Source organism: Salvia hispanica, chromosome 5 (assembly GCF_023119035.1).
Source record: "Salvia hispanica cultivar TCC Black 2014 chromosome 5, UniMelb_Shisp_WGS_1.0, whole genome shotgun sequence".
Classification (NCBI taxonomy): Eukaryota; Viridiplantae; Streptophyta; class Magnoliopsida; order Lamiales; family Lamiaceae; genus Salvia; species Salvia hispanica.
Window position 1 is genome coordinate 34885098 of NC_062969.1, and position 25548 is coordinate 34910645.

A 25548-nucleotide genomic window follows, 5' to 3' on the forward strand; every position below is an offset into this window, starting at 1 on the left:
CGTAATATAAAAATAAAAAGAAAAAGAATTAAAATAAAAGCGGTTAAAATCCAAAGTAGCAAAATTATCCGTTTGAAGATATCACTCCAAAGTGAATTGTCTTCCCCGGCAACGGCGCCAAAAATTTGATGCACTTTTTATTAGCACTAAATAAACTTGCAAGTATACAGAGTATATATAGTATAGCTAAAGGTTAGTACCGGATATCGAACACGGGGAAGACGAACACAAAGTGTCTATCCTCTACTGAGACTCAATTACTATTTGAAAAAATATTTTGGTTTTGAAAACTTTTGAAAAACGGAAAACAATAGAAAGCATAGATCAACTAAGAGCAGATAAATCAAGAGAAAGACAATAAAGATAAGGGAATCCCAGGGATGTGTGTTCACAGTTATGGTTATACAAAATTCAACCTACAATACCCTAGCACAGTTATTACTTTGCAAGAACGAGTCACCTAGGTTATGCTCATGCGAAACAAACGTTGATTACAAGATTAGGGTTGTCAATCCTAACACGTAACTCCAAAAAGCTCCTAAGACCCTTAAAAAGTCCCCACTCTCAATTAACAGTGCCGTTTTAAAGAAAGCTAACTGTAGTGACTACTAAGTGGATCTAACTCGCTAGAACTCTGTCACAGTTATGAAGCAAGTTATATTAAATCATACACGATTGTGTCACTCAATCATGCAGCATCAAAACTACTTAGGGAAGAAACAAAGTAAAAACAAAACGGATATTAAATAGAAAACGGAACTTGTATAACCAAAGTCGTTACTAACACATCCCTAGAATCCTATGAGTTTTGTTACACATAATTGAATAAGCTAAAAACATAGATTGAAGGGAAGTCAATTTGAACATAAAACTAAAGCAAATAAAACCCGTAGATTGAATCCTTGTCGTTCTTGATGTTCTTGAAATCCTTCTCCAACTCCTTGCACCAATGAAGTACTCTAGGTCTTGATCTCTATGAATTATTTTGCAAGTAGAAGTTCTCTCTTTTTTTATGAAGCTTGAGGCCTTATTTTTAGGGAAAAGCAATGCCTTGTTGTAGAAAGAAAAAATCTCCAAAATATGGTAAAACTGGGTACAAATCTAGGGCTTCTCGGATACGCCGCCTTTTTCCGGCGGGTCGCCGCACCTTGGCCGGTGGTCGCCGCGTTGGATTCCAGAGAGTCTGTTCCCTTGGCGGCGGACCGTCGCACATCTTCCGGCGGTCGCTGGGCGAGACTTCTCTTCCAAACACATTTTTCCGAGGCGGACCGCTGCATTGATCTGCCCGCCGGGCGCCGGCGGTCGCCGCACACATCCGCGGTGGTCGCCGGTCGCCGTCTGACTCCAGATTCCTAAACTTGGCGTTTTGGCTCCCTTTTTCGGCACAATTATGCACATTTCTCACAAAACACGTCAAAATACCAAAATAGACAAAATATGCAAATAATGGACGTGTAGAGTGACTTTGACATAAAAAACGGACCAAATAACGGCCTTAAAACAGTGCAAAATCCGAGCGTATCAATATCGTTTTTATTCGCACAACAACTCCAGATTTATCATCAAATCGTGTCACGCATGAGTGTTTCAAAACACACCCACACACACACACAAACACACGCACCAACACACACACCCACACGGTTTCATACACACACACACATGTATCCCATTCATCAATTAATTTCCCCTTCACTCAATCTAAATGCATGTGGACTCAAGAACACCGATTGATCGATAGAAGAAGAGAAGATCAAAATAAAAATACCTTTTCAAAAGAACAATCGGTAGGAAACAAGTAGGATCTTGATTCTTCAACAAATTCTTGAATTTCAGCTTCAATTCTTCACACAAGATGAAGAAATAATGGAGAAAGTAGAAGAAAAATTTAAGAGAGAGTGGGAGAGAGAGATTGAAATTTGGGAGTGGGGGGTGTGATTTTGTGATGCTAGGGTTAGGTTTCTCACTCTTATTTATAGAGTGCAAGATATAATCCAATAATTAAATAAATCAAGATTTGGAGGAGATTTGGTGGAGAAGTGGCGTTAATTTGGTTGAGAGAATAGGGGATTTCGAATTTTAGGCTATTAAATTAGCCTATGATTTAATTTGAATATTTCACGGAGTAGAATAAAATATCATGGAGCAAAATAAAATAATAATTCTCCCCAATTAAAAGGAAATAGGCGTGAATTTCGATCCCTCTACAAGGAATTAATTAAAATCCTAATTTAATTAAGATATGGCAAGATCTTCTTAGATTTGGCAAGATATGCTAGGATATTTGAATTTATTTATGGAAGAGAATAAACAAGGGATCAAATAATATAATAAAAATTCCCTTCTCCCATAAAATAAGGGGATTTTCGAAAATCCCCCTAGAAACATCATAGGGGCCGAAAACTTCATCAAATAAATAAGGAATAATCGGACTTTGGATTTAATTTGGATAATTATCCCAAGCAATAATTAAATCCAAGAAAAATAGGATTTCTTCTCCATTAAATAGGAGGGGTCGAAAATACCACTTAGATAAATAATGCTCCTATTAAATTCTCACTCATCCCTTAGGAAAATAATTCACCACAATATTATTTTCCCCGCATCAAAATATTCACATATTCGAATTTCACCTCCACTTCACATTTTCCACCGACTTTGACCATTCCACGGCCACGTCATATTTTTCACAATATTGACTATTCAATAGCCACGTCACATATTCAACAAGTTTGACTATTCAACTCAAACTCAACTCCATATCGCAATTAGGTCACAAATAATATTGCAATAAATCACTCATCATTTAATCCACATATATCATAGCATTAAAAGCATTTAATGCAAAAATTTTCACGTCTCAAAAATTAGGGTTCGAAAAAGTGGGATGTTACACGGGGAATCCAGAAACGTAAACTTGAAACAGAAAATAGATTGTATCTTTGCCTCACGTAGAGACGGTGTTACACAACTCCGATGAAACTATGAACCGTAAAAATCTCCAAACTGATCCCCCAAGTGTGTGTGTGTAGAGTGTGAGAAAACTGAGCTAAGAGCTAAAATGGATGATTGACTCTACTCATGTATGTCGCATGCTCTTTGGAGCTTCTAGATTCTTCCTTGTACTTCCAATTCTGCCCTTTTATCTAGAATGCTCCTCCGTCTGGTGAATTTTCTTCTTCTTGCTCACTTCCTCTGCCAGACTCCTCTCTTCCTGGATCTGGCATTTTCTCTACACACCTGGCTTACAAAACCTTGTCAGACCCAGGAAATTACAGAATTTAACCACATAACCAATGCATGAAATAAGCCATATCACTCTTCAATCATGTAATTATTTTAGACATACATAAAAGCACCTTTTACCACCAAAATATTTTTTTTTAAAATTAATTCACTTAAATTTTTTAAATAATTACTTAAATAATGTATAGATTAAGCTTTATAATGAAAAAATTACTATAGTTCATTTTATTTTTTAGTAAAAAAATGTTACTTGCAAGAGCTCGCTATACTATATTTAAACTAACGTAATTAAAATATTTATTATATAGTTCATTTTATTATATCCTTTAGTAAATTTCAATTGTTATATTTAACAAATATTCTTCACTATACTGTATTTTTTAATTAACGTAATTAAAATATTTATTTTTCACTTAAGTATAGTAACATTTAAATATTTAAGTAATATTTTTTAAATAAAAAATTACTATAGTTCACTATAATATTTTTTTCTTCTCAAATTTAAAAAATTTTAGTAAAATTTTTAAGTAAAAATAAATCCCACAAAGAATTTTCTATAATTCACTTTAATATTTATATTTAAAAATATTACTATTAAATATAATATTTTCTTCGCAAATATATAGATTAATTTGTATAAAAAATAATATTTAATTTTAAAAATAAATAAAGCATAATTAAAAGTTTCTTATTTCAAATTTTGAAATCATAAAACATCAAATATTATTTAAATGAAAGTATAATTGAGTTTATAAAAGAAAATGGTGATGGAAGAAAAAATGAAAAAAAAAATAAAAGGATAGAAAGGTCCAAAATGCCCTATAACTTTAAATATTCACACTAATGGTACCTAGGGTTAGTTTTGTCTTATCGTACCAAAAATGATATAAAATATTTTTTAGGGACCATTGGTGCATTTTTAGACAAGATCAGGACTGTTAGTGTAGTTCACTCTTTATATTACACACTTCATCATCTCACTTCATTTATTACACGCTTCATCATCTCACTCAATCATCTCATTTCATTTATTACACACTCCATCTCTCACTTTATTAATTACACACTTCATCAATTCCTTAAAACCTATGTCATAACTAAATGTGACTATTAATCTGGGACGGATGGAGTAACCCATAAATATAATTTTTTCGATTTAAATTATTTTTTCGCATAACATATATCAAATTAAAGATAATTTTATAAGGATTCAAATGAGATCTCACTTGCATATGTTCCGATGTCAAAAGTTGAAAATATTTTCAAAATTTTTTAATTTTTTCGTACAACAATAAATGTCAACATGATATATAAAATATGTCAATATAATACATGAAGAATGTCAATATAAGTTGTGTTAACATTCTCAAAACATCGTGTTGATATTTTCGAAACACAATGGCAAATTGGTAGTTTTATTGACATTTTCATCTAAAATTCTAATTTGATAGTTTATTTTTTAAATTTTTTTCAATTTAATTAATAAAAACGAAAATTACACGTGATAATTTATAGACCATAAATTTTTTTAGATCCTATTATTTTAAATTAATCTATAATTAAATAATAAATTAGCAATTGATAATCCACGTACTCCTGGTTATTATAAGCAATTGTGTAATCAAATGCCATAAACGGTTAAATCTATGAAAATGATAGCAGTAATTTTTTGGGTTGTAAATTTTGCGGACTGATTGGCCAATGTGCGAATTTTGGACTGTGAAAAATGCAAATTGAAAAATGAGAACAATTTTTGGCGGGCCCTACCTAAACAGTTTCACTTTGCGCCAACCCTATTCTCGATTTGTCGTCTCCTCCATCGTTCTTTTCTCCATCTCTCTCTTATCTATTATGGTAGTTCCGCGCGCAACTTCATTGTCTCTCCCTTCTCAGTATACTACTCCCCATTTTGCATTATTTTTTATACACGGATCGGATCCTCTCTCTTCTTGATCTTTCTTTACCATTGAGTTAAACTGAACTTCCACTGCAACATTCGCGATTATCTTTTCTAGCAGTTGCACAAGTTAAGAAACGAAAAAAAATAAAGGAAAGTGTGTGTTTTTCAGCCACCGCTATAAGAATTTTGGGGTTGAAGCAGAAACATAATTTTTTCTGAGGAGTCATTGCGTGTACAACTGCCAAAATTGAGCCTCCGGCGTTGAATTATGGCGGGCAGTGATGAAGTAAATGTCAGTGAATCGAAATAAGTTTGCTTAGTTTATTCATAATTTCGTGTTTTTCCATTTCTCGTTCGAAATTAGGGCACTCTGCAATTTGTGGATTTTTGGATTTTCTTCGTGTTTTATGAATTTTCGTGGATCAGTTGATTTTGCGGAGCTAAAGTGAGATTTGAGGTTGGAAAATTGAATCTTGACGATTTTCCCCCTTTCTCTGTACACTTGATTCTCGTCTTTGTTGTTTTTTCTTGCTTTGACTACTGACTTAGCTAGGCTAATATCATGATTGTGCTGTTTGGGCTATTTTAGGTTGTTTCTCCGACTTTTCATTTCATTTCTTTTTATAGCTATACATCAATGTTACTTTTCTTTTTATAGTCGAATGGTTGAACCTGTTGATGATAATGATTTGGTAATGTTTGTGTATTTTTGATCAATTATTAATCCGTAGCATCAGTTGGACTTGAGCTTTGTGATGGAAAGAGGAGATTTCTAAAAAAAATTGATGCTATTTTTGCAGAGAGTTGTTCCCCTGCATACATGGATCCTTATATCCACCTTCAAGCTTTCATACAACATGCTCCGGCGGCCTGATGGCACGTTCAACCGCGATTTGAACGAATATCTTGACCGGAATGTAACTGCAAATGCTGTCCCCGTGGATGGGACGTACTCATTCGACACTGTGGATCGTCGTACTGGCCTGGTCAACCGCATCTATCTCCCTGCCCATGACAACGAGCCTCAATTGGGGATTGTCGAAGTGGAGAAGCCCTTGAGCACCTCTGAAGTTGTACCTGTAATCGTATTCTTCCATGGTGGGAGCTTCGTCCATTCCTCGGCCAGCAGTGCTATCTATGACACATTCTGCCGCCGCCTTGTGAAAACCTGCAAAGCTGCAGTGGTATCTGTGAACTACCGGAGATCACCTGAGCACCGGTATCCATGTGCTTATGATGATGGATTGACAGCTCTTAAGTGGGTTAACTCAAGAGCATGGCTTCAAAGTGGGAAGGAGAAGGATCTCAAAGTTCATATATATCTAGCTGGAGATAGTTCTGGTGGCAATATCGCTCATCATGTCGCACTGGGAGCTGCGGGCGAGGGCGTGGAGGTATTAGGAAACATTCTTCTCCATCCCTTGTTCGGAGGGGAGGAGAGGACCGAGTCTGAGAAACGGTTGGATGGGAAATATTTTGTGAGGATTCAAGAAAGAGATTGGTATTGGAGAGCCTACCTACCAGAAGGCGAAGATAGGGACCATCCGGCCTGCAATGTGTTCGGCCCTAGGAGTCAAACCCTTGAAGGGCTTAGTTTTCCAAAGAGTCTGGTTGTTGTGGCTGGATTGGATCTTCTTCAAGATTGGCAAATAGGTTATGTTGAAGGGCTCAAGAAATATGGTCATGATGTCAAGCTCCTCTATCTCGAAAAGGCCACAATTGGGTTCTACTTCTTGCCAAACAACGAGCATTTTGAATCGTTAATGGACGAGATCAAGAGCTTCATCCAATCCTAACTGTTTATACGTAACTTTCCCCATCACAGGCAGCATAGCCATACATGGCAGAAGCTCGACTCTTACTCAGGGTTTCTTGTCTTATGCCGGCTTAGTTTTATGGTGTATAGTAGTGTGATTTGTGTAGAAACTACTCCTTTTCCAGTTGCTGATAACTTGTGATTTGTAGTGGCGATGATCTGCGCCTCGTTGGTGCTGGTCTATGTCGCTTATTGATCTAGTTTCCTTGGTCGAAGAGGGCATTCCGCATAGGAAGCTCACTTATTCACGGCCTTGGCAGAACGGCTGGTTGTAATGACAGACCGGTGGATGGAGGAGGCGCTAAGCTCGTCCGCCGGCCACCTCAGTTATTTACTACGGCCAGGTTAAAAGCTAATTCAGTACATGGATTGGGGGTAATCCATGCTACTGTCATCTGTATTTTCCACTTGTATACTAAAAATATATAGAAATTTTGTGTTTATATGTACAGTGTAAACTTTTCTCTTATATTAGTACTAATTTGATAAAAAAAAAATTTGCATTCGATTTTCATTTTTCTTTAAAAGAGAAACATTTATATCTGATTCTTAAACTGGACGACCTCACAAAAGAAAAGAAAAAAACGAATTCTTCTAAATCATATATTGTGCCATTGGCCAATATTAGTGGTTTTTTTATGTTATTCTACTACTATTAATTTTTGCATTTTTACAATGTAGTTATAAAAATAGTAAGGATATTCTGCAGGCGAGAGTAATGCTAAAAGGCCAGTTGTATCACATTTAAGACTTTTCATGTCAATAAAGTAAATGTCATTATGTAAAAAATGTGGCATTAAAATAGTTAACTTCACTTTTTTTTTGGGTTGGTAGATCAAGGGTATTTATTTCAAAGGTGTCTAGGAATTTGAGGTTATTCCATATCCGAAGTAGGGATCGATCCTCTAATTATTTAGTTAAGGATATGTGAATCTTATGTCATTCGAACACATCCCTTGGATTATGGTTTTACCTTTTGATTCTTTATCACGTATTTTAGATGTCTCCACCTTTGTGTTTTCTCTTTTGTGCCGATTTCCAAAATTCGGAAGTTTAAAATTTAATACTTTGTGGTCGCACTATAATTTATGAATATTGCGTTATTTTCATTGATTTGTAGTTTTGTTTGGTAGCATCTCACTTTGTAGAAAATTAATTAATAATGAAACAAAAACTGTTATAAAAGAATTTTTCCGTTGATACCTTGTAAAAGTGAGTAATTGATATTCACAATAGATAGATGTGGATAATCTATAACGCATGATTGTTGGTGCTGATCTGAAGTCACTTCCTATTTTGAGTTATTGATGACACTGGAATATGGTATAGCACTAAATTAATCTAGGTGAGAAAAATACTGTACTTCTTGTTTGATTAAACCAAGTACAAGATAGATGTGATTATTTATTTCTTAATCTATACAAATAATATTTAGTGTATGGTATTAGTCCTACGCTACTTTGACTTGTCAATATGTGTGAGTTTTCGCAATCTAATACCATGTCATCTTGAATAGCGATGGTTAACATACAATAATTGCTAGTATTGTAACTTTATATAATCGCGTCTTGACTATGTCAGAGTTGATATCGTCACCAATATATATTCTGATCAAGTTTTGCTGTAAAAAACCTAGATAGTTGAAATTTATTATAGTACAATATATAAAGTCATTCCATAAACTATTAACACTCTTTACTCTATTAATTGGAGGACATATAATATCTTAAGCACAAAAAATTAACTAAATTTAAAAGAAGTCGGTATTATATAATTTGGATGATAAATCAATAACAAACACGATAATGATACCGATTAATATTTCTTAAGGGTAGGGATCACATCAAAAAATGTTTTGATTTAGAATATCTCAAGTTGATATCTTTTTCCTAGATTTAGAGTAAGATAGATTATTGCCTCCGAAAAAATCTTGAGTAAGAGTAATATGTTAGAAAATCTCAGGTTGAATTCAACTTGTTGAGTGACATTAAATAGCATGCAATCATCGGTAAAAAAATATCAACAAGAAAAGTTATGACGTCATCCATTCTAACATACCTTAATATTTTTTTTCTAATCAAGTGTCCGTCAATTTTCGTTCTACTTTTGTAAAATTTATATTAAATATTTTTGGAAAACATTCTATGAAATCATGGGGAATGTGGATCTTCAATATATCCTAGGTGGCCGTCACCGTTGTTTTCAGTTCCATTCTAATTAGGGCATGAATCATCTTCTGTACCGAATGCATATTAGAGTGATCACAATGGTGGTCCTCTTGGACATGTCTAAGTCATCATTCGTTGGGCATGTCCAACAAACTTAGCCCTGCCCATGAAAACTTGGCCATCATAATGGTGGTCCTCCGGGCCACCAATTAAAATTATTTTTTTAACATTTTTTTGTTATATTTTAATTTTAGCTATAATAAATATTATTTGCATATAATAATTAAAACACTTAATAAATAATTAAAATAAACAAAATTATAATAAAATTTTTGCTGTATTATTATAAAAGGAAAAATTATACAACTAAATTGAAATTAATTGGAAAGAGTGGAGTTTGGTTTGGGGTAAAAAAATGGAGGAGAAATGATGAATATATAAATAATTTTGAAAAATACAAAAATAAAAAATGAAAATCGGAGGCCAAGGGCCGCAGCTCTCGGCCCCCCCTGCAGTGGCAGGCCGAGTGACGCGCCCAAGAGCCTCGGCCTGGCCGAGAGCTCGGCTCTCTCTCGTCCACCCCCCTAGGCCTCGTCCACCCTGTGGCTTGGTAGTGGGGGACCGCGCCTTGGCCAACTCCGGGCCAAGGGCCAAAGGCCCGTGGGCCTCCCATTATGGACACTCTTAGGAATGTTGTGCACATTCACACTTCATATAATGTAAATAATTGAAAATAATATAAATATATTTTAAACTATTAGAAGATGTTGATGATCACAACATATCTTGTTGTGCATTTTGGCACAGTAGTGGATATATCCCCTTCTAATCGTGGTACATGAATCTGGCTAATAATTGCCTTGTCAAGTCAAGTGGGCGTACGAATTGAAGCACCTTTATTATGATTATGGTGATAATGATATAAATATTTGAAAGCGTAAACGATAGTAAATAATAAGGTGGAATGGCAAGGTAGATCCAAAATATGATTTGAGAAAATATCCCTTTCTTGATTTGATGCATTTTTCGTAGGGATGTCCCTCTCATTCATTACGCCAACTAATATATTACCAACCATTTATCAACCTCATTAATTTCATCTTATTATTAATGCAAACTCGTTTACTCTACTTGAGTATCTACTCAGTTCAAATGCTTAATTAAAATTAAAGTTGATATATACACATATTTGTGTGAAAAATTGTATAAAACCATTGTTATTATATGCATTCAATTTTCAATTTTATTAAAAAAGAAACATATAACTTAGCTTTATACATATGATTCTTAAATCTGGACCACCTCACTCAAGAAAAGAAGAACTAGTTCCTCTAAATAATATTTTGTGTCATTGGCAATTATTAGTTAGTTGTTTTTCGATGATAGAATAGATGTCCTTTTGTATGTTGAAAATGTGGAATTAAATAATACTCCTAGTTACTAAGTATAGATCGTTTTCTCTTGCATTATTAACTTTATTTCTATGATTCTTTCTCACAGTTTATTTGTCTCCATGTCTATTTGTCCTTTTGTGCTGATTTTGAAAGTTTGAGATTTTCAAATTTAATTTATTTGGTGGTCATACCATATAATTTATCAATATTACGTCATTTCCATTGATTGGTAGTTTTGTTTGGCAGCATCTCACTATTAGGCACTTTTAGTCCGGTAGTATCCTAAACGTGAATTCTACAGCTTTGAAGAACTTACCATTTTTCAAAAATATCAATCATGGCTTGCGACTGCATGTAGTTTTTCGTACTCAATCTTGAAATTAAAAAAAAAAAAAATCTATTTTCCAACTCAATTTATGATTCTTGTGTGGGCAAGAGTCAGAGCATCCACAATAGCGGACTAGTCGATGCCTTAGCCACCGGCATTCGGCTAGTCCGCTATTGCGTTAGGCGAGCCCGACGGACGAAAAACCAATGCCCTAGAGCTAGGGCGTGGACAAGATCGGCTGGCCAATTTTTATTATTTTTTTATTTTTATTCTAAAATATTATATTCCCATTTCATTTTTTTTCTAGGTTTTTTTTCTCTAATTCATTTCTTTGTTGTTGTTTTTGGTGTTTTTTTTCTCGAGAGGGCTAGAGCGTCGGTTAGTCGCGCCTATTACTGGACTATGGGAAGTCCTTGATGATATGACATAATGTATTTTTGGCTAATTCTAGTGCTTAGTTTATTGGCTAGTCTGTGCTATTGTGGATGATTATAGAAATTAACTTAGAAGTAGAGAAGGAAAAATGAACGAACAGAAAGAGACGTTAATCTTAGAGGGTGGAGGAAAATTTAAGTCTTGGTAAACCATAGGTATGATATATTCCATGGAGTATTTATAATATCTCATAATTGTATTTTTCATGGTGTTTTTTCATAACACGAGGATATAATTTTTAAAAAAAAATCATAACGAAAATTTAAAAAATAATCTTTTTTTAATATCATATCCAGTCTTCTAATTAATTAATGAGTAATTAAGGGGTCAAACCAGGGATTTGTGGAGGTTGATGAGAACCTAATCTAGTTGCACTTTGAAATTAAATTGAACTACAATTTAATTCAAGTGAACAAATAAAATATTATTTTGTGCCATTATAAAAAATAATACTCTCGCCGTTCCTGCAAAGTGTGAATAAATGGTTCGACACGAGTTTTAATGTATAATTAGTAAAGTAAGAGAGAGATAAATGACAGTGTAAATAGTAGTGTCAGTAGAGAGAGTGAGTTCCACATCATTAGTAGTGCATTGTAACCATGTAATGGTATAAGTTATAAACAAAATGATGTGTAGAATGTGTTGTTTAACTATTCCAAAATTAGAAAATTCATATTTTTCAAGGACAGACAAATAAAAAAATAGTTTATATTTTTCGAGGACAGGCTGATAAGAAAATAGTTCAAACTTTTCGTAGACGGAGGAATTATTGACTTATCCACTCAATCCCTGAATTACAAGTAATTCAGGGTAACTCTTTGATTGTATTATTCCATTGTTTAAGATAGAGATATTCAATTAATTAAATTAGTTTCCTATTGACTTCAATCAATTAAAATATTTACCAAGAGTTGTCCAGTTCACTAGTATCATGTACTTATTCATTGAATAAATTTCCATCGACCGCATTTCTGAACAATTAAACCTTTTATGAAGTCCTCTTGATGATATTATTAAATGTGTCACTGTGCACATGTATTTAGCAAATGATTTCCGTTCTATCTCAAACACGTTATTCTAAAAAATTTTTTTCTCAAAAACGTTATTTTATTTTATACACTCCTTATTACGGAGTATTATTTATTAGACGTGTGCGGTTATAATCGGATCGATGATTAACCACTGTCCACTGGTTCCTAGTTCCGGGGGTTGAAACCAGAACCATACTCTCGTTGTTCGACTGGAACCGTGAGTCCATAAAATTAAATTCTAATGGGCCGGTTCAAGTTTTATAACACGTACCCAATAAAAGGGTTATAGCCTATATAAATTTCATAATGGGCAGTTTTTCTAACCCCCACCAAATAAATGATTCAAATAAAGTTCTCTCTCTATATATTTTGGATTGGGAACATAGGAAAATAAAAGTTAAATAATAGGTATATAACAAAAAAATAATAATTGAAGAAACGAACATTAACCAAAAAATTATAAAAGATTATTCCTTCTGCCTGGAAAATCCCTTAGTTGTGGGAGATGCTTCACCGCCGGCAGGAATGTCGGATATGGCGGCGGCCCAACGATGAATGCTGAGGGTCCTGACCGTCTTGAAGGTGTGCGATCGAGGCAGCTTGGAGAAAATGTTTGACGATTGCGATAAAATTAGATAAACGAGGCTTTGTATCAAAATGAAGAGCGTCACCTTCACCCGAGTGCTTCCATCCATTTTCATGATTAACGACGTAAAATTCACAAATTAGAATGCAATCTTTAATTGCAAAAACAGGAATTTAAATCGTGTGGGACTTCGTTAGCTTGCTTATTGATAACGAAGATGATGAGCTATATATAGAGTACTGTTCTGCTGCACAACTTATATGGGCGCCTGTGTGAGCGGCTGATCCATGTAGGACCACCTAGGTGAGAGTCCGATTTTTTAGTTCTTTCTGTTTTGGATACTAATCTCCACCCTGCGCATTATATATTTTAATTTATTCAATATTATAGGCTTACGGTTTGTTTTCCTTTTTTATTTCTCTTTCTACTTGTACAAATCTATTCCACCTATTTCCTTACAAATTATATATTCTGCAACCCTTCACACGTTTCCTTCATCAGAATTTTCAAAGTATCCACTCTTCCTCTCAGGATTTTCTAGCGAGTTGCATCAAATTTGATCAGGTAACATTTTAGTCTATTTGCCTTATGTGTTTATTCAAAATAGGAAAATTGTAGATTTTGTAGTTAAAAAGTTTGGTCTCTGGAGAAATTTAGTAGAACAATTGTTGTGTTGCATACGTTTTTAGTTCAGAAACTAATTAAACAACATATGTGATGTTGAAAATCCTAAATCAACCATTAATCTTCAGTTTTATTTAGGTTCTAGTATTGTTCGCTACTTATTTTTTGTATGTATTTATGTTTTTTAAATTTATTTTTTTAGTCCAAGGAGTGAAAATATGAATGATGAACTGCATATTCCTCAAACTGTGAATGATCGAAAGCCAGAATTTGGAATGAAATTTGCATCAATAGATGATGCATTTGAATTCTACAATCAATATGCACGTGAAGTTGGTTTTAGTGTAAGAATAAGCAATAGCAAAAAGAATAAGATTACAAATGAAGTTGTTTGGAAACAATTTGTATGCTTTAAAGCAGGCCAAACGGATCAATTCCGCTCAAAAAATCGACAATCGAGTGGTGGCCCGATCAAGAAATGAGCTCGTGGTGAAGTTAGAACTGATTGTAAGGCAAAGATTTCCATCGTCAATCAACAAACTTGACCTTATTGGAGTATTAGCGCATTCACTGAAGGTTATAATCATAGACTTTCTACTGCTTCAAAGGTGCATTTACTCCAATCACACCGTAGTGTCTCTGCTGGGAAGAGAGTGTTGACACAACAGTTTTCAGAAGCTAATATACCGACTTGTCAGCAAATGCAACTATTGGAGATAGAGCATGGGGGGCCTGAAAATGTAGGTTGCACTGGAAGAGATATCAAGAATCTCGAGAGATATGAGGGATGAACAAAAGGGGATCGATGCCGAAACTTTGGTAGAATTCTTTACATCTGAAAGGGAGAAAAATTCATCATTTTTCTTTGACTATGAGATAGATTCAGATAATAGGTTCAGAAGATGTTTTTGGGCTGATCATAAATCAAGGAGTGCTTATAGTGTATTCGGTGATGTTGTTGTGTTTGATTCTACCTATAACACTAATAAGTACGGAATGATTTTTAACCATTCGTAGGAGTAAATCATCATCATCAAACAATTTTTTTTGGATGTGGATTTCTAAGCGATGAGAAGACAGAATCATATTTGTGGCTGCTTAATAAGTTTATGGAAGTTATGCCAACAGGTGCACCAAAAGCAATCATCACTGATCAGGATCCTACTATAACGAAAGCACTTGCACAAGTTTTGCCGGGAACAATACACCGATATTGTTTGTGGCACATATTGAATAAATTTTCGGACAAGATTTCAGCAGTGACTTTCCGAGAGCATTATCAGAGCATAAAAAATGTTATAAAAAATTCTACTTCTCCTGAGGAATTCGAGCATGGTTGGAAAGATGTTATGAGATGTGCTAACTTAAAGCAAAATAGTTGGATATTGTTGATGTATGAATTGCGGCATAAGTGGGTTCCAACATACTTTAGTCATGTATTTTTTGCTGGGATGTCAAGTAGTCAGAGATCTGAGAGTTCGCATTCATTTTTTAAAAAATATGTCTCTCACAAGAACTCATTGATGGATTTTATCACTCGATTCAATCGGGCACTAAGACACCAAAGACACAATGAGTTAGTTGCTGATCATATTGACATGAATGAGCGTCCCAAAATCAAAACACATTGGCCGATGGAAACACAAATGGTTAAAGTGTACACGAAGAAAAAATGGACAGAGTTTGAAGATGAAATGAGTCAAAGCCATGGTTACTTTGTGGAGCATGCCTCTACAAGAGATGATATCATGATTTACAATGTGGTAAGTTTTCAACGTTCTTCTTCCTCAAAACCAAGGGTACTCATGCATGATAGACAAAAAGATCATATACGTAACACCCCGAATTTCCGAACCCTAATTTTAGAGCCCTAGAATTTATTATTGATGACGTAGAAGATGTGAATTATTTCATAAGTGAATTTATTGCATGAGTTTCTTTGACCGGGAAGTTTGAAAAGTCAAATTTGTTGACTATGTGATGTGGCATGTGATTTATTAAATTATGAGATGAATTAATTGTTTAAGAGTGAGTGAGAATATTAGAGAAAATTTCCATAAATACTAGCCACTCTATTCTTGAGATTTTCGACCCCCTTGACTTTTGAAGAAGGAATTCTATTTTTCCGGATTTAATTTAATTCTTGGGATATTTATCCAAATTAAATCCAAGACACAATTTATTCCTTATTTTTATTGAGAAAAATCGAGCCCTATTATCTCTATGGTGATTTTCGAAAATCACATAATGTTGGGAAGGAAGAATTTATTTTATTCTAATTGATCCCTTATTTGATTTCCTTCCATACCTAGAATTTAAATATTTTACCAAATCTTTCCATACCTCAAGAGATCTTGCATTATCTTAATTTAGTTAATATTCAAATATATTCTTTATGGGAGAACCCCAAAATACACGCCTAATTCATCTTCCAAGGGGAGACTTTTATTATTTTATTCTGCTCCGTGATATTTTATTCTACCCCGTAAAATATACCAAAACATAATCTTGGCCAATTGGGAGTCATATATTTCGAAAATTACATGCCTTGATACCCTAGTCTATTTTTGTTAATTCTTCTTCCCTACTTCACAATATTTATTTATTTAATTGTGGAGAATAAAATCTTACCAAATATTCTATTCTATTTACCTAAAGATCTTATTGAGCACTATAAATAAGAGGAACCCCTAACCCTAGCCCCATAATTTTCGCCTCCCTCGCTTCTTCACTCTCTCCAAATTTTTTCTTCTTCCATTCTCCATTATTTTGTCATCTTTTGAAGAAGAATTGAAGTTTGATCCAAGAATCTTGAAGAACCAAGCCTAATACTTAATTTCTACCGTTCATTTTTCTCATAAAAAGGTATTTTTATATTCATCTTCTTGTTTCCACTTGATTCCCCTTCTCTCTAACCGATTAATCGGTCTTCTTGAACCCTCATGCATCTTGGTTGAGTGAAAGTGGGATATAAAGGGATGTGGGAATATGTTTCATGTGTGTGTGTGTGTGTCGTGTGTGAGTGTGTGTGTGTCATGTGTGTGTTGTGTTTGTGTAGAGTGTGTTTGATGGCTAAATATTATTGTACGATAGACATGATTTTTATTGATTAGTAATGATAAGATAAATCGTTGGGAAGAGGGAAAAACATCAAGACATGCATAAGTAAGAGTAGTGTTGAACCTAATTTGTGATATGTGTGCCTATGTGATTAAAAAGGTGAAACCTCAGTTGCGAAGCCGGATAACAAAGGAAAGAACATACTTGAAACCTAAGCAGTCGAGGTGGGCTTTATTCTTAAACTCTTTTACTTCTTGCAAAAAATATTTATTGGTGTTATAAGGGTGGTTTAACTGTTATGCCATGCCTATGTTTGTTTTGTTGTGATATTGTGCGCCTGATGCCTAGTTTGTGAGTTCGCTCCATTGGGCTAGGGCTGTGGATAGGTTATACGAATTCGGGTCTGAGTACGGGCCGCAAACCCTACCAGGCTGTGTACACGAGGGGATCGGGAGCCGTCCTTGCTAGTCGGCCGGTCTCGTGGGCGAAAAGTGTGGCCACACTTTCGTCGCACCATGGAAAGATTGTGATTGTGGAATTTGATGAGAAAAGTGGGGAGTATGTTTGATTGGCCAATCTATGAAAATATATTTTGTGATACTCGTGATATTCTCTTATAACTGCTTAGAAACTCGAGTTCACTATGGTAAGGGTGGCATAACTTATAAAATGTTTTGGCAACGAGCTCACTTAGTATTTCAAAATACTCAGCCCTGCATGTGTTTTCCTTATGTGCAGGTTGAACGATGACGAGCGGTGGCGGGTGTTGAGCATGATAATTAATTAAGATGGTTGTTTTGAACTTCAAGCGTAGTTGTGTCTTCATACATAGCTATTCTTTCTCTTGGTCGCTTTCCGCTGAGTTTTTGATACACTCATGTTTATTTTGAATATTTTGCACTCTCCTTTCGGTTTAGAGGCCTTAGACTATCTGGTAGTTTGTATCTTGGAAACTATGTCATACTCTGGAGATTCTTGAACGCCGTTTATTATACCTTCCTTTTTCTTATTCAAGTTTCTAGGTGAAGTTATTGCTTTAAACACTCTGATAGTTCTTTCTAATCTTTTGGTCAACACTCTTTAAATGAAACCCTAGCCTTTGTTCATTTCTTCGAGTCTGTTTGGTAGCAGTTGCCGCATTTATTGTACCCTAGGAGGACGGGCTGTTACAATATATCTTGTAGTTGTGGAAAATTCAAGTTTGATGGCATTCCATGCAGACATATGCTAGCTTTCTTCCGCATTAGCCAAATATCTGAACTACCCGAGAATTATATACTCAAAAGATGGACGCAAGAAGCAAAGATTGGTGTTTGTTTATGCACTAGATGATGAAAATACCATCGATGATCCAACAAGACTTTTGATGACACGACGCTCCAAGTTATCCTATAAGGCTTCAATATTGATTGATTATGCATCTTTGACTGATGAGGGGACAAAGTTTTTGAATGAACAACTTGATTCTTTACATGGAAAAATCAAAGAGATGGGTGCTAGTTCAACAACTGAACCGGGTAGTCAAACAAGGAAGAGCTCTGATACACCCAAAAATATTGGCGATCCTTCTAATATAAGAACAAAGGGATTCGGTAAGAAAATGCTATCGACAAAAGAGAAGTCAACTTTAAAGGGTAGAGCTTGTCATGGATGTGGGCTAAGTGGAGTATCACATGACAAACGTAATTGCCCAAAATTGCATGACTGATACGTGAATAATTATTGAATTTTATCATTTACTATATTTTATGGTTGTTTTAGTAATCAATCAATTTAACTTTATTATTTTCACTCTTATCTTCAAATTTCAGATTAGTCGCATACGATGGTTACGACGACAATGATTTTGCAGACGAAAATGACTGATCTCCATAGTTGTATAGTGAAATTACTTTTTAGGTTGTTTCTGTATTGCTGCTAAGATATGCACATCTAGTTTTTTTTGTGAGAGTAATAGTTTATTTTCATCTTCATGCGTTAAATTGGTTTTATGAGATTGGTCATTTATTTTGTGTTATTTTTATGGACAAAACATGTACAACAATTGAACTGAAATAGGTAATTGTGCACAAAACACACATAATAAAGAATGGACAGTTGAAATAATTAGCAGTATTTTATGAGAACTTCAAAGCTCACAAACGGAGTACTAAATTGAGATGCTACTTTATTTGATCAAAAACTTATAAAATGAGATTTCTTTAATGATCATCAGCAATAATTCAGCTATTACTAGTGACTTATATCATGCGTAATGAAGCAACCGATATAGGTAGTCTGATTTTGGAAGCTGAATATCCAATTTCATGCCATATCTTCAATATCAGTTAATAGTATGAACTACTCATATCACCTAATAATTCTGCATATTTGGAAGAAAGCATAAAATCAAAACATCAAAGACTAAAACATGAGCTAGTGACATATAATTGTATAACAAAACCCAAATCTTATTCTGATCGATCAAATTTCATCATTGGGGACGAATCGTGATGATTGTGCCAAACAAAATCAAAATCAATTATTCAAAAGTTCAAACAAAATAGGAGTATCACAATATTCAAGAGTCACAAAAAAGTTGACAAGTGCATATGTTCTTGTTTTTGCTGCACTGATGCAACAAATTTTAGATGACATTTTGCCGTCTAAGTTAATTAGAAGAAAAATTATTTATGATTCACTACATCCCTCTTCTAGTTTCATCTTCCAAGACTATATTCTTGAAAAACTACACAAACATAAAATCCACCCCACTGCACACTCCTTCCGTTTAATTAAATTGAGGAATTACCGATGGAGAAAAAACATTCACCAAAAAAACCAAGCGCTGCCATCACCACCAGATCCCTCTCCGGATTTCCAACGGGATTGCAGCCAATTATGCTGATCGTGCTGCCATTGAACTACACCACCGTGAAGACAAAGTTTATGTCTCGGCGGTCGCCCAAGTCTGCAGATCCGCGAAGGTCGCCAACCCCTGGGCGCGCCCGAGCGCCGAATTGATGTTCGGTCTCGCAGTGACCAAGTTCTGCGGCGAATTTCCGACCTACTCACAAATAGCGATGCAAAAATAATCCAAAGAGGAAGAGAGAGATTAAAAATTCTGAAATCTAGAAGAAGAGAGATAAAAGGTACAACTAGAAAGAGAAAAGAAATAAAAATAACGTGTCTCATTCTCTCTCCTACGTGGATCAGCCGCTCACACAGCCGTTCACATAAGTTGTGCAGCAGAACAGTTCTCGCTATATATATATATATAGAGAGAGAGATTTGATCTGCTCGCAACTAGAAATGAGCGCCCTGTGAGCCCTCTCACTTCACCAAATCTCTCGTTTTCTATTTCTATTTTTCTGCTGTTTTCACTCATCTTTGCAACTCATTTTTTTCTTGACAGAACTCTGGTTTTCTTATTAGCCCACAAAGTACAATACTCCATCATTCTTTATTGAAACAATTCTTCCCTTTTCTAAGTACAGCTTCAATGATGCTTCTCTCAGTTTCTATTGACGCAGGACATGGAATACATTTGCCGAATTTTTCTTCAAATCCAACTATTCAAAATGTGAAATCTATCAATCTTGAATTTGAATTTGATACTGCACCCTTTTCAATTCGCCCCGTTTCAATTCTGCGTGGATTTTTAATTGCTCCATTAGAATTGTAACAGCCCGCCCTCCTGGGGTACAATAAATCCAACTATTCAAAAATGTGAAATCTATCAATCTTGAATTTGAATTTGATACTGCACCCTTTTCAATTCGCCCCGTTTCAATTCTGCGTGGATTTTTAATTGCTCCATTAGAATTGTAACAGCCCGCCCTCCTAGGGTACAATAAATGCGGCGGCTGTTACCCAAAACTGACTTAAAAGCAATCGGAACATAGGCTAGGGTTTCATTCAAGGAGGTTAGACCAAAGTAATTAAAGGAATTGTCAAAGCAATAAAGACATCAACTTAACCTAGAAACTTAAATAGGTAAACGAAAAGGGAGTTTCATAAATGACGATCAAAACTTAAGAGTATGACATAGGTTTCAAGATAAAGTCAAAGAAAAGTATAAGGCCTCAAAAACGAAGAAGAGTGCCAAATAACCGAATCAATATCAGAGTGTATCAAAACTTAGTGGAAAACGACCAAGAGAAAAAGGGCAGCTATGTATGAAGACAAAACTACGCTTGCAGTTCAAAAACATCCACCTTAATTAATTAACATGCTCAACACCCGCCACCGCTCGTCGCCGTTCAACCTGCACATAAGGAAAACACATGCAGGGCTGAGTATTTTGAAATACTCAGTGGACTCGTTGCCAAAACACTTTATTCAATAAGTTATGCCACCCTTACCAAGTGAACTCGAGTTTTAAGCAGTTAAGAAAAATATCACGAGTATCACAAAATATTTTCCATAGACTGGCCAGTCAAAATAACTCCCCATTTTCCTCAACCAAATCCACAATCACAATCATTCCATGGTGCGATGAAAGTGTGGCCACACTTTTCGCCCACGAGACCGGCCGACTAGCAAGGACGGCTCCCGATCCCCTCGTGTACACAGCCTGGTAGGGTTTGCGGCCCATACTCAGACCCGAATTCGTATAAACATATCCATAGCCCTAGCCCAATGGAGCGAACTCACAAACTAGGCATCAGGCGCACAATATCACAATAAAACAGACATAGGCATGGCATAACAGTTAAACCACCCTTATAACACCAATCAACATTTTTAACCAAAATAAAAGAGAGTTTTAAGAGTAAAGCCCACCTCGACTGCTTAAGTTTCAAGTAGTTTTGATTTTTCCGTTATCTGGCTTCGCAACCGAGGTTTCACCTTTTTATTCACATAGGCACATATTCACAAATCAGATTCAATCACGACTCTTAACTCATGCACTCTTAACTCATGCATGTCTCAAGCTTCCCTCTTTCCCATCGACTTGTCTTAATCATCATAAATCATTAAATTCAAGTCATGCTTATCATATATATATTTTCCTTAGTGTTTCAACTCTAGATCTATCATCAGCATGTGTTACACAAGAGTATTTAGCCATCAAGCACACCACACATACCACACACACACAACACATACTCACACACGCACACACATCACGCACACACCACACACACTCACATGTTCCATATTCCCTTTCCCTTTTATCCCAAATTTCACTCAAAGAAGATGCATGAGGGTTCAAGAATACCGATTCATCGGTTAGAAAGAAGAAGAAGATGAAGAAAACTTATATATAAACAAAGTACCTTTTTAGAGAAAAACAATCGGTAGAAACAAAGTAGAGACTTGGTTCTTCAAGAATTCTTGGATTAAACTTCAATTCTTCTCCAAAAGATAGCAAAATTATTGGAGAGTAGAAGAAGAAAAATTTGAGAGAGCGGGGAATGATGGGGAACGAAAATTAGGGGGCTAGGTTTAGGGGTTCTCTTATTTATAGTGCTCAACAAGATCTTTAGGTAAATAAATATTTGGTAAGATTTTATTCTCCACAATAAATAAATAAATATTATGGAGTAGGGAAGAAGAAATACCAAAATAGATTCTAAGGCATAAACACCAAATTTTCAAAAATTTGGCCCTTCTAATTAGCCATGGTTTTGTTTTGGTATATTTTACGGAGTAGAATAAAATATCACGGAGCAAAATAAAATAACATAAAGAATCCTCCCATGGAAAAAGAAATAGGCGTGTATTTGGCTATTCAAAACAAAGGGATCTTTTTAATATTAACTAAAATAGGATATGGCAAGATCTCTTGAAGTATGGAAAGATTTGGTAGAATATTTAAATTCTAGGTATGGAAAGAAATCAAACAAGGGATTAACTAAAATAAAATAATTCTTTCCTCCCCAATATGTGTGATTTTCGAAAATCACTAGTATTAGGTGGCTAATATTTATGGAAATTTTCTCTATTATTCTCACTCACCCTTTAACAAATAATTCATCTCATAATTTAATTAATCACATATGCCACATCATACTAGTCAACAAATTTGACTTTTCAAACTTCTCAATCAAACAAACTAATGCCATCAATTCATTTATCGAATAATTCACTCCTTCCACGTCATCAATAATTAATTCTAGGGCTCAAAATTTAGGGTTCTAAATTCCGGGATGTTACAAGAATTTTCTCTCTTTTTATTCTTTTATTATTCTATTCTACAATTCTCCATCCTCCCTTTAAATTCTATGCAGATTTTTCATTGCCAAATTCTAATTTTCACAGTGATGCACATCTCAATTGCCATCCACCCCTATGCTTAACCGTCAGACTTATTCTCAAATTCAGACTTCCCGAATTTTGAAATTATCTGTCTCAATTCTGAATTCCATATTCCACCGATTTTTCTTAACTCAATTGTGAGAAAATAAGAAATGCGTGGTTCTTTTATTCACCACTATGTTGCTTCCTGATTTCTCTCTGTGTAGGTTTTACATCTCTATTCAAATTTCTTAAATTTTTACTTTGAGAGAACATAAACCTTTTTTGGAATTTGAATCCCGAAAAAAACGTTGTGGAATCTAATTTTGGAGTAAAATGCGATGACAAAGGAGTTGAGCAAGAAATTGCAATTCATCGATGGAATTGAGCAAGAAATTGCGATGTACTTGTAGAATTTGAGTTTGGAGAAAAAATGTCTCGATTCGGAGGATAAAAACGATGGAGAGAAATTAAAAGCTGAGCATGTGAATAATGTAACAGGAAATAAAAAGTAAAAAGGGAAAAGGAAAAAGAAAAAAAGAAAAAATGATAAAATTAATGTGAAAAGAAGCGCTCACGCTGGCATATAGATGTACTAATATGCTAACTAATTTTCAAGTGAACATACATCCAATCACGTGTTGTCACGTGGCACGAAAAATGCAATATTATCTATAGAAAAATGCAATATGCATTTGTAGAAACTATAAATGAATTTCGACAAATTGCATTTTTGTTATATGCAAATTGCATTTTTTATTGTTGAGTTTTGCATTTTAGATATTGACGGTTTAATTTGCATTTTATATCTAGACGGATTGCATTTATATATGTGAAAATGCAAAACTTAACAATATAAAATGCAATTTATGTGAAAATGCAAAACTTAACAATATAAAATGCAATCTCCGAAAATGCATGTACAACCTGATAAATGTGTATTGCATTTTTCTGTATACAAAATTGCATTTTTCGTGCCACGTGGCAACATGTGATTGGATATACGTTAGTACTCTAATTAAGGATGCGCCCTAGTACTCCCCTATATATAGGTATTCAAATCCTTTTCATATCTTTTGTCCTTTTTCCTTCTTAATCCTAACCCCACGATTTTGTCATCTGACGGTTAGATTAATGCCACGTGTCATTTAATAATGCACATTTTCATTCTAATAATGCACAGCGGCTAATAATGCAACATTATAAACTAATAATGCACATTTTCATTCTAATAATGCACAACGGCTAATAATGCAACATTATAGACTAAGAATGCATTGATCACAACCATCCAATTCAAGGATCCAAGGGCTGAGATTAAGAAGGAAATAGGACACTTAGGGTGCAAAGGAGCCTAGGGGCATGTTAGGGTGCCACCACCCGTTAAATTAACACCATACCACCATTCCTAGCTAATCCTTTGTACACGTGGACGAATAATAAGCTGCCATGTGGCAAAAAAAAAATCTGAAAAAAGACGGTCAGCAATTTGCTGGGCTTTATACAGCAATATTTCTTGTCCAACAATATCCGACACACTATACAACGATCTATAGATCGTTGTGTAGTGTTTGTAATATTGCTGTGTAGCGTTTATAATATTGTTGTATAAGTGGTGTCACGGTGTCATTTTAAGAGGGGTTGTCATTTTAACACAAACATATATATATATATATATATATATATAGAGTCCTATTATCCATAAATCCACTCTTAAAGACCGAACCATCGAACCCTACCAAATTAGGGCTTTTAGATCTAATTTTTTATGGATAAGATACAAAAATTTATAAATTATTTTCTCCTTCATCACGAGCCTATTTTAATTCATCTGAAGGTAAATAAGTCATACTAACATGTTACGAAGATTTAACTTCGTTCCAGAATATATTACTTCATTCTAATAGGTTTTTACTTCATTCTAGTAGGTTTTTACTTCATTCCAGTACGTAAATGTGGTTTCGTCTTCGCGTGTCGTTCTTTCTCTCTACAATATCTATCACCAACGCCATGGCGCTAATATGGTTTAATAAACACATGGAATAATGTAATAAATTGTTAGAATGAAGTATGTGTAGAAGCATTTGAAGTACAGAATGAAGTAATAAACCTATATAATGAAGTAAAATGGGCTTGTAATGAAGCCGAAAAAATTTTCATATCAGCACATCTCATCAAAAAAACTAGATCTAATGGCCCAGATTTGGTCTCTAGTTCGGTCTTTAAAATTGGTTCGACATTGATCACAACTCTCTCTCTCTCTCTCTCTCTCTCTCTATATATATATATATATATATATATATATATATATATATATATAGCATTATTACCCCCTTAGTGTCTTTTCCCTTCATAATATCAACCATTAGATTGATGGAATGGATGGACTAGATTAAAAGGACCAATCTGATCCCGTGTTGCATTATTAGTTCATTTTCGTGCATTATAAGGGTAAAACAGTAAAATAACATACTACCCCGGGCGTTTCAAAATGGAAGGTGCGAGAATTACGCGGCATTTTCATCGACCTTTCATCTACTCTCTCTCTCTCACTCCATCCCATCAACACACTATCAAAGACAATTTTCCCCTAAATCAAACTACTAGAAACCCTAGCCGCCGCTCTTTGTCAATCGAAACCACTTTCACCATTGATTCTCGCTGAAATCAACGTCGGTAGACGATTCCATCTCTCAAAAGCAGTTTTTTTGGTTCGCGCGAGCAGTTGGTAGTCGATT

At 34.8% G+C, this 25548-nt stretch overlaps 1 protein-coding gene across 1 annotated transcript; it reads left to right on the forward strand.

Annotated features, from left to right (window-relative positions):
• The first annotated feature begins 5093 nt into the window (after window positions 1-5093).
• LOC125187308 (gibberellin receptor GID1B-like) lies at window positions 5094-7407 on the forward strand. Its single transcript, XM_048083872.1, has 2 exons — window positions 5094-5438; window positions 5947-7407. The coding sequence occupies exons 1-2, from the start codon at window positions 5415-5417 to the stop codon at window positions 6940-6942; spliced, it is 1020 nt and encodes a 339-aa protein (XP_047939829.1). The 5' UTR covers window positions 5094-5414; the 3' UTR covers window positions 6943-7407.
• Window positions 7408-25548: the final 18141 nt, after the last annotated feature.

Coding starts and splice junctions, on each gene's coding strand:
- LOC125187308 (XM_048083872.1), top strand. CDS start 5,415: ATGGCGGGCAGTGATGAAGTAAAT. Junction 5,439..5,946: donor CGGGCAGTGATGAAGTAAAT/GTCAGTGAATCG, acceptor CTATTTTTGCAG/AGAGTTGTTCCCCTGCATAC.